The sequence below is a fragment of the Leucoraja erinacea genome, unplaced genomic scaffold, assembly GCF_028641065.1.
Source record: "Leucoraja erinacea ecotype New England unplaced genomic scaffold, Leri_hhj_1 Leri_749S, whole genome shotgun sequence".
Taxonomy (NCBI): domain Eukaryota; kingdom Metazoa; phylum Chordata; class Chondrichthyes; order Rajiformes; family Rajidae; genus Leucoraja; species Leucoraja erinaceus.
The window spans coordinates 66,601-76,467 of record NW_026576673.1 but is presented as its reverse complement, the minus strand read 5'-3'; the positions used below and the strand labels follow the sequence as shown (position 1 = coordinate 76,467).

At 51.7% G+C, this 9,867-nt stretch overlaps 1 protein-coding gene and 1 long non-coding RNA gene across 2 annotated transcripts; both read right to left on the bottom strand.

Annotated features, from left to right (window-relative positions):
* On the bottom strand, nt 1-4,653 carry LOC129694665 (uncharacterized). Its single transcript, XR_008723032.1, has 3 exons — nt 4,508-4,653; nt 2,323-2,382; nt 1-58 (listed from the first exon to the last, which is right to left on the bottom strand). It is a non-coding gene; the product is annotated as an uncharacterized LOC129694665 (long non-coding RNA).
* A 2,083-nt stretch (nt 4,654-6,736) lies between these two features.
* LOC129694663 (phosphofurin acidic cluster sorting protein 1-like) lies at nt 6,737-9,300 on the bottom strand. The gene is made up of 3 exons (XM_055631386.1): nt 9,257-9,300; nt 8,228-8,372; nt 6,737-6,831 (listed from the first exon to the last, which is right to left on the bottom strand). Exons 1-3 carry the CDS (start codon nt 9,263-9,265, stop codon nt 6,737-6,739), a joined length of 249 nt encoding a protein of 82 aa, XP_055487361.1. The 5' UTR covers nt 9,266-9,300.
* Nucleotides 9,301-9,867: the final 567 nt, after the last annotated feature.

Genomic DNA, 9,867 nt, shown 5'->3' with positions numbered 1-9,867 from the left:
CCAAGTCTTCCTCCACCTCTTGGATCTGTTCGGTCGACACGTTCTCCAGAGCAAGCACCTGGGACGGAGGGAGGGAGGGAGGGGAGAGGGAGAGAGGGAGGGGAGAGGGAGAGAGGCAGGGAGTGAGAGAGAGTACCTACGACCTAGCTACGACCATGCTGCGAGTACGAGTCGAGGGAAAACTCGGCAGAGGTCAGATTCAGATTCAGATTCAATTTTAATTGTCATTGTCAGTGTACAGTACAGAGACAACGAAATGCATTTAGCATCTCCCTTGAAGAGCGACATAGCAAACGATTTGAATAAATAATAATAAGTGTCCGGGGGGGGGGGTGATTGGCAGTCACCGAGGTACGTTGTTGAGTAGAGTGACAGCCGCCGGAAAGAAGCTGTTCCTCGACCTGCTGGTTCGGCAACGGAGAGACCTGTAGCGCCTCCCGGATGGTAGGAGGGTAAACAGTCCATGGTTGGGGTGAGAGCGGTCCTTGGCGATGCTGAGCGCCCTCCGCAGACAGCGCTTGCTTTGGTCGTGAAAGTGGGACAGGCCCCTTTACTCAGCGGGACGGGCTGCGTCTCTGGAGAGAAGGAACAGGCGACGTTTTGGATCGAGAGCTCTTCTTCAGACTGAGAAGAGTCTCGACCTGAATCGTCACCCTTCCTTCTCTACAGAGATGCCGCCCGTCCCAATGAGATGCTCCAGCATTTTGTGTCTATGATAGATAGATATGCCATTTATTGTCACTATGCATGTACAATGAAATTAAAAGCTGCTCGTACTCAGTGCATACATATAATTTAGTACAAAAAACAAGAAACAGAGAAACAAAAAACAGAAGGGAGAAGGGGGGGGGATAGGTGCACAATTCTGCGGCGCTATATACATATATACAGATGGAAGTCCGGGTGTTGGGCTGTGAAGTCAGTGCATGTGTGAATTTGAATTAAGAGTAGTTATAATTTTCGGAAAGCAACTATTCCTGAGTCTATTTGTCCTGGATTTGATGCACCTATAGCGCCTATGAACGGACACTTGGACAGATAGACAGACAGGAAAGGTTTAGAGGGGAGACAGACACAACGCAGCAACTCAGCGGGACGGGCAGCGTCTCTGGAGAGAAGGAACGGGGTGGCGTTTTGGTCCGCGTCGCCCAGCGATCCCCGCACACTCACACTATCCTACACACACACACACACCACACCAGCGACAATTTACACTTACACCGAGCCAATTCACCCACAAACCTGTTCGTCTTTTCCAGTGTGGAGGGAAATCGAAACATCTCAGAGAAAACACACACGGTCACGGGGAGAATGTACACACTCCGTCGTGGGCGGAAATCCTGGGGGGGGACATGGGGGACAATCCCCCCCATGTTTCGTAATCTGGACTTTATCAGACGCTTTCTAAGGGTTGAATTGGCCCGTTCGCGGGGCCTTTCATCGCCCGGCGCGGCTTAAAACCAAACTGCTGCATCAAGGCGATCAAGGCTCCCGATGTTGAAGCCCCCGAGATGGAGAGGGGTGGAGGGGGGGGGGGGGGAGGGGTGGGGGGGGGGGCTTTGGGGGAGGGGGGTGGGGGGGGGAAAGGGGAGAGAGTGGGGGGGAGGGAGAGTGTGGAGAGAAGTGGAAGAGTGGGGAGGGAGGGAGGGGTTAGAGCGGTGGGGGGGAGTGGTGGAAGAGGGACAGAGGGGTAGGGGGAAGGGGGGCGGAGGGAGAGAGAGGAAGGGGGGGGGGGGGAGGAGAGGGGTGAGAGGGGGGGGAGGGGAGGAGGAGGAGGGGAAGGAGAGGGAGAGGGGTGAGGAGAGGGAGGGGGGAGATGGAGAGGGGGAGGAGAGGGGAAGGGGTGGGGAGAGAGGGAGAGGAGTGAGGAGAGAGAGATGGAGAGGGGAGGAGGAGAGAGGTGTGGGGGAGGGGAGATGAGGCACCACCTCCAGTTTAAATTCCATTTGGAATATTTTGGAGGACCAAGAAACCAAGAGCCCGCCGGGCGATGAAAGGCCCCTCGAACAGGCCGATCCAAGCCCCACGATTCTGGCCGGACCAAGCTGCTGTTGCCGGAGTTGGGAGTCGGTCACCAACCGGGTCAGCTCCCACAGCCGCCAAGAAATCGTGTCCCTCCCCCCCCGTGTTTTGATAGCCATTTCCGTGCCTGAAAACTCCGTACAGACAGCACCCGTAGTCGGGATGGAACCCGGGTCTCCAGCGCTGTGAGGCAGCAGCAACTCCACCGTGGCTGGATAGCGTGCAACAAACGCTGTGCGCTCCGCCGCGCTACACGTGGCGATATAGACCGATACACGTGACGTTGCCGGCAGCACTCACCTCGTCAGAGACGCGAAACCTCTTCAGCAAGGCCACGAATTTCTGTTTGATGTTTTGTTGCTGTGTAAACAAACGGTAAACAATTCAGGGAGGGCGGGCGCGGGGGGCAAATGCTGGCAGGTGGCACTGGCGTAGATGGGGGCACCTGGGTTGGCACAAGCAACTTGGGCCGAACGGCCTGTTCCCATGCTGCACAGGACAGTACAATACAACTGTTTTTTCCCACAGAGAGTGGTGAATCTCTGGAACTCTCTGCCACAGAGGGTAGTTGAGGCCACACAGTTCATTGGCTATATTTAAGAGGCAGTTAGATGTGGCCCTTGTGGCTAAGAGGATCAGGGGGTATGGAGAGAAGGCAGGTACGGGTTACTGAGTTGGATGATCAGCCATGATCATATTGAATGGCGAATGGTGCAGGCTCGAAGGGCCGAATGGCCTCTACTCCTGCACCTAATTTCCATGTTTCTATGTTTCTATGACTATGACATGGCCTGCTCCTGCACCTATTGTCTATTGTCAGAGGGTGGTGAATCTGTGGACTTCATTGCCACAGAAGGCGATGGAGGCAGAGATAGATAGATTCTTGGTTAATATGGGTGTCAGGGGTTAGACAATAGACAATAGGTGCAGGAGTAGAGGCCATTCGGCCCTTCGAGCCTGCACCATTCGCCATTCAATACGATCACGGCTGATCATCCAACTCAGTATCCCATCCCTGCCTTCTCTCCATACCCCCTGATCCCTTTAGCCACAAGGGCCACATCTAACTCCCTCTTAAATATAGCCAATGAACTGGCCTCAACTACCTTCTGTGGCAGAGAATTCCACAAAATTCACCACTCTCTGTGTCTGTGAAAAAAAATGTTTTCCTCATCTTGGTCCTAAAAGATTTCCCCCTTATCCTTAAACTGTGGCCCCTTGTTCTGGACTTCCCCAACATCGGGAACAATCTTCCTGCATCTAACCTGTCCAACCCCTTAAGAATTTTGTAAGTTTCTATAAGATCCCCCCCTCAATCTTCTAAATTCTAGCGAGTACAAGCCGAGTCTATCCAGTCTTTCTTCACATATGAAAGTCCTGACATCCCAGGAATCAGTCTGGTGAACCTTCTCTGTACTCCCTCTATGGCAAGAATGTCTTTCCTCAGATTAGGAGACCAAAACTGTACGCAATACTCCAGATGTGGTCTCACCAAGACCCTGTACAACTGCAGTAGAACCTCCCTGCTCCTAGACTCAAATCCTCTATGGCAAGAATGTCTTTCCTCAGATTAGGAGACCAAAACTGTACGCAATACTCCAGGTGTGGTCTCACCAAGACCCTGTACAACTGCAGTAGAACCTCCCTGCTCCTGTACTCAAATCCTCTATGGCAAGAATGTCTTTCCTCAGATTAGGAGACCAAAACTGTACGCAATACTCCAGGTGTGGTCACACCAAGACCCTGTACAACTGCAGTAGAACCTCCCTGCTCCTAGACTCAAATCCTCTATGGCAAGAATGTCTTTCCTCAGATTAGGAGACCAAAACTGTACGCAATACTCCAGGTGTGGTCTCACCAAGACCCTGTACAACTGCAGTAGAACCTCCCTGCTCCTAGACTCAAATCCTCTATGGCAAGAATGTCTTTCCTCAGATTAGGAGACCAAAACTGTACGCAATACTCCAGGTGTGGTCTCACCAAGACCCTGTACAACTGCAGTAGAACCTCCCTGCTCCTAGACTCAAATCCTCTATGGCAAGAATGTCCTTCCTCAGATTAGGAGACCAAACCTGTACGCAATACTCCAGGTGTGGTCTCACCAAGACCCTGTACAACTGCAGTAGAACCTCCCTGCTCCTAGACTCAAATCCTCTATGGCAAGAATGTCCTTCCTCAGATTAGGAGACCAAAACTGTACGCAATACTCCAGGTGTGGTCTCACCAAGACCCTGTACAACTGCAGTAGAACCTCCCTGCTCCTAGACTCAAATCCTCTATGGCAAGAATGTCCTTCCTCAGATTAGGAGACCAAAACTGTACGCAATACTCCAGGTGTGGTCTCACCAAGAATGTCTTTCCTCAGATTAGGAGACCAAAACTGTACGCAATAGGAGAGATAGATCTGCCACGATTGAATGGCGTGAATGTACTTGATGGGCAGAGTGGCCTAATTCTGCTCCTATCACTTGTGAGTGATGCTTACGTTGCTCATGCCGGAGCGGGAGATGCCCGATGAGTTTGGCAGCTTCCTCCGTGACTTCTTGCGTTTCGCCAGATCATCGTCTTCAAAGAATATGTCCTGGAGAGAGAGGCGACAGGTGGGGGCCGTCAGTCTGGGCACGGCAATGGGCTGGGTAGCTGCTCACTAGATCATCAGTAGCTGTGGGGAGGAGGAACTGCACATGCTGGCTTACACCAAACATACACACTAAGTGCCGAAGAAACTCAGCGGGTCAGTGTCTGTAAACTGCATGAGATAACGAGGAGAGAGACAGGGACATACACAGAGAGAGCAGAGAGAGAGGCAGAGACAGAGAGAGAGAGACAGAGAGTGACAGAGAGACAGAGAGACAGAGAGACAGAGAGAGAGGCAGAGACAGAGAGAGAGACAGAGAGAGGCAGAGAGAGAGACAGAGAGAGAGACAGAGAGAGAGACAGAGAGAGAGAGAGAGAGAGAGAGAGAGAGAGAGAGAGAGAGAGAGAGAGAGAGAGAGAGAGAGAGAGAGAGAGACAGAGACAGAGAGAGAGAGAGAGAGAGAGAGAGAGAGAGAGAGAGAGAGAGAGAGAGAGAGAGAGAGAGAGAGAGAGACAGAGAGAGAGACAGAGAGACAGAGAGAGAGAGAGAGAGAGAGAGAGAGAGAGAGAGAGAGAGAGAGAGAGAGAGAGAGAGAGAGAGAGAGAGAGAGAGAGAGAGACAGAGAGAGACAGAGAGAGAGACAGAGAGACAGAGAGACAGAGAGAGGTTGTACTGCTTACAGCTGCAAGAACGTGTAGCATCAATAAAGGGCTATAGGCCTATTGCGAGTTTATGTACAGGGACATATCTGTCCATGCACTGTAGACTTGTATTAATACATGCATTTTAAATATGTATGTCATGTTTTATACTTTGGCAATATAGCCATGTATTTTATCATGCCAATAAAGTTTTTAAAATTGAAATTGAAAATTGAAAAATTGACAGAGGGGGAGAGAGAGAGAGAGAGAGAGAGCGATAGAGGGAGACAGAGAGAGACAGAGAGAGAGAGAGAGAGAGAGAGAGAGAGAGAGAGAGACAGAGAGAGAGACAGAGAGAGAGACAGAGAGAGAGAGAGAGAGAGAGAGAGAGAGAGAGAGAGAGAGAGAGAGAGAGAGAGAGAGAGAGAGAGAGAGAGAGAGAGAGAGAGAGAGAGAGAGAGAGAGAGAGAGAGAGAGAGAGAGAGAGAGAGAGAGAGAGAGAGAGAGAGAGAGAGAGGAAGAGAGAGAGAGAGAGGCAGAGAGAGAGAGAGAGAGAGAGAGAGAGAGAGAGAGAGAGAGAGACAGAGAGACAGAGAGAGACAGAGAGAGAGAGAGAGAGAGAGAGAGAGAGAGACAGGGAGAGAGACAGAGAGAGAGACAGGAGAGAGAGAGAGAGAGAGGCAGAGAGAGGGAGAGGGAGACAGCTGCAAGAACGTGTAGCAATCAATAAAGGGCTATAGGCCTATTGCGAGTTTATGTACAGGGCCATATCTGTCCATGCACTGTAGACTTGTATTAATACATCCATTTTAAATATGTACGTCATGTTTTATACTTTGGCAATATAGCCATGTATTTTATCATGCCAATACAGTTTTTAAAATTGAAATTGAAATTGAAAATTGAAAAATTGACAGAGAGAGAGAGAGAGAGAGAGAGATCGAGAGAGAGACAGAGAGAGAGAGAGAGAGAGAGAGAGCAGCAGAGAGAGAGAGAGAGAGAGAGAGAGACAGAGAGAGAGGAGAGAGAGAGAGAGAGAGAGACAGAGAGAGAGAGAGAGAGAGAGACAGAGAGAGACAGAGGGAGAGAGAGAGAGAGACAGAGGGAGAGACAGACACAGTGTGTAAGTGTATGTATTTTGTGTGTGTGATTGAGTGTGTGTGTGAATGTCCCAATCCTCAGTGCGTGTGTCTGTGTCTGTCTGTGTGTGTGTGTGCGCGCGTGTGTGTTTGCACATGCTTACGTGAGTGTGTACGCGCGTCCGTGCAGCCGCGAGTTTGTGGGTCGAGGACGAGGTGGGAAGGGGACCAGAGGAGATGGGGGTGGAGTGGGGGGGACTGGGCGGGGGGCAGGATGCTGGGGAGGGGACGGAGCTGGGGGTGGGGGGGGGGGGGAGGAGAGAGGATACGGGGGTGGAGTGGGGGATGGGGTGGAGGGGACAGAGAGGGGGGGGGGGAGGAGGAGGGGGAGTGGGGGGGGGGGGGGGTTACAGGAGTTACCTGCCGTGTATCGGATCATCGCTGACTTCCTGCTCGGAGGAGAAACTGTCGTCTTCATCCTCGGAGTAATTATCGATGTCGGGCGATCGATCTGTCGGAGATGAGATCAGTTCAGTACAGTTTTATTTGTCACCAGACCAAGTGCAGACCCGTTGGGTTCTGCTTCCCCCAACGCAGCCCTTCCCTGCCCGTAGCCCCCACGGGAGAGGTGGTCCTCCAGCTCGAGCCGTTCAGGAATGAGCAGTGCGGCTGTGTCTAAATGCCGTCTTTGAGGCGAGATGCGGGCGCCGGCAGCCGTTATGGTCGCTGGCCAGCAGGAGGCGACAAAATGAGTGAGTGGGGGGGGTGGGGGGGGGGGGGATGTGTACATAAACACGACAACATTTAATCAGGAGCGGACACTTGGAATGAAAAGTGAAATCTGTACCAAAATGGAATATAATCTGGGCGTTTGTAGTAGGTATGTTACAAAACCTACCTGAATCGTCATTAGGAATCTGCCCACAGCCAGGTCCGCGATTTTGGCGCTGTTTGGAGGGGGCGGGTTTAAAACGCGATTTTTACTAGGCTGTACTAATCGCACATGTTCAGCCTAGTAAATCATTAACGAAAAATCGCTGCAAGACCCGGTCGCAAAAGGTATTATTAGTTTTATAGGACTCGAATAATAGTTATAATAATTTTAAAATGACTATCTCACTCCGCAACCTCTCGCAGCCCCAGGGTTTTATAAAGCAAACAATTAAAGGTATGTACCTTATTTTTTCATTAAATGGGGCATATATATAACCCTGTATATCAAGTTATCTATAGCGAGTAGTTCATTTTGGGCTTTTTATATCCCGCAGTATTTTTCTCGGCATTTGAGGGCACTAATCCAGCGCGTTGTCAACGTTCTAAACCAGCGCGTTCACAGAAACCCACTGGAAAGCCGATTTAAATGGGCATTTATTTACAGCAATTGAACACTAAATTCCTTCCATTTGGCCTATAAATTAATGTAAATTAGATATAAAAATCATGTTATATTGTGAATTATTTGTGAATAATCTTTGGACACTTAGGCTATTTAAAAATGTTAATCTTTCCTTAAGAAATGGGCTTTTGACTATCCAAGATCACAGCTTTTTTGTAATGTCCATTGAAAATCAATAGGGAACAAGATGCTAATTTCCGAGTATGAAAATGGTCATAACTTTTTTAATACTTGAGATATGAAAGTGAATTTGGTGTCAAATTAAACTTATTGTTATGCTTTATCTGATGGGATAAATTGCAGACTTGATTTTTAAAATCTCAAAATTTTGTAACATTGCTATTTGTAGGTCTGGTGTTGGCGTAGCAACGAATGCAACCACAAGTCAGGCAGAAACACAGCCAGCCAGCCAGCAGCCACAGAGTTTTAATATTATAGATAGATAGATAACCAACACTGGGTGGGTGTTTCCGCGCTGTCTCTCCACACTAGACTAAGGGGGTCTGCGTACCTGACATCTTGAGCTTGGGCCCCTCGTGGTCAATGGGCTGGCTGGACAGCGAGTAGATCCGGACCTCCGCCACCACCACCGACGCTTCCTTCATGTTGCTATGGAGACCCAGGACCTGCCCCCCCTCGCTGGGATGCTGCATCACCTGCGGACGGTGCAACATTTACATAGCACCCCGACAATCCCCGCTGCCACGGAAACCGGACGAGGGGGGGGAAAAGAGGCGGGGGAGAGAGGGAGAGAGGAGAGGGAGAGGAGAGAGAGAGAGAGAGAGAGGGGGAGAGGGGGAGAGGGAGAGGCCGAGGGAAGAGAGGAGAGAGAGAGAGAGGCCGAGGGAGAGAGAGAGGGGGGAGGGGAGGCCGAGAGAGAGAGGCCGAGGGAGAGAGGCCGAGGGAGAGAGGCCGAGGGAGAGACAGAGATGGAGAGAGACAGAGGGAGCGAGATGGGGGGAGGAGAGGGAGGGAGAGAGAGAGAAAGAGGGAGAGACAAGGAGGGACAGGGCACAGGCGGACAAAGACAGATACAGACCGACAGAGGGAGAGAGACAGAGAGAGAGTGACACAGAGAGAGAGACAGAGAGAGAGAGAGAGGGAGGGGGAGAGGGAGAGAAAGGGAGAGAGACAGAGAGAGAGAGTGAGGGGGAGATACAGAGAGACAGAGAGGGAGAGAGAGAAAGGGAGAGAGATAGAGAGAGAGAGAGAGAAAGAGATAGAGAGAGAGAGAGAGAGAGAGAGAGGAGACAGAAAGAGAGAGGGAGAGAGATGGAGAGAGACAGAGAGAGAGAGAGAGAAGAGAGAGATTGAGAGAGAGAGAAAGGGAGAGAGAGACAGAGATGGAGGGAGGGAAAGAGATAGAGGGAGGAGAGGGAGGGAGAGAGAAAGGGAGAGGAGAGAAAGGCAGACAGGATGAAGGTGTGGGACAGATGTGGGGGGTGGGGGGGAACCGGGGGGGGAGGAGAACCGCAGTGGGGAGGGGGGGGGGGGGTTGGGGGGGGGAGGTGAGAGGTGAGTGTGGGGGGCTGGGACTCGCCTCGGCCATGTTGATGAGCCCCAGAGCCAGGGTCTTGTAGCCCAGGATGGGCGCGGTTTGTTGTAGGGAGTTTCCTCCGCTGAAGCATTATCTGTAGCTTGTTTGGCGTCGCGCTTCAGAAAGTGGGGGTACTGTGAGGGGGAGAGAGAGAGTGGAGTGGGGGGGAGAGGGGGGGGATAGGGGGGGAGTAAGAGACATCCAATACTCCCCCCCCCCCCCCCAATGATTCCCTCCCCCCCACCTTCCCCCCCCCCCACCCCCCCCCCCCCTTCCTCCCACCCACCCCCCCCACCTTCCTCCCACCCCCCCCCCACCCTTCCTCCCAACCCACCCCCCCCCCTTCCTCCCACCCACCCCCCCACCCTTCCTACCACCCACCCCCACCCCCCCCCTCCTTCTGACCAGAGATCCTGCCTGTCATAGATACATAGAAAATAGGTGCAGGAGTAGAGGCCATTCGGCCCTTCGAGCCTGCACCATTCGCCATTCAATATGATCACGGCTGATCATCCAACTCAGTATCCCGTACCTGCCTTCTCTCCATACCCTATATTTAAGAGGGAGTTAGATGTGGCCCTTGTGGCTAAAGGGATCAGGGGGTATGGAGAGAA

What these genes read in the sequence shown, in the direction of transcription:
- LOC129694663 (XM_055631386.1), bottom strand. An exon ending in GCCCAAGCTCAAGATGTCAG is followed by an intron (nt 6,832 to 8,227) that starts GTACGCAGACCC and finishes CATCTCCGACAG; the next exon opens with ATCGATCGCCCGACATCGAT.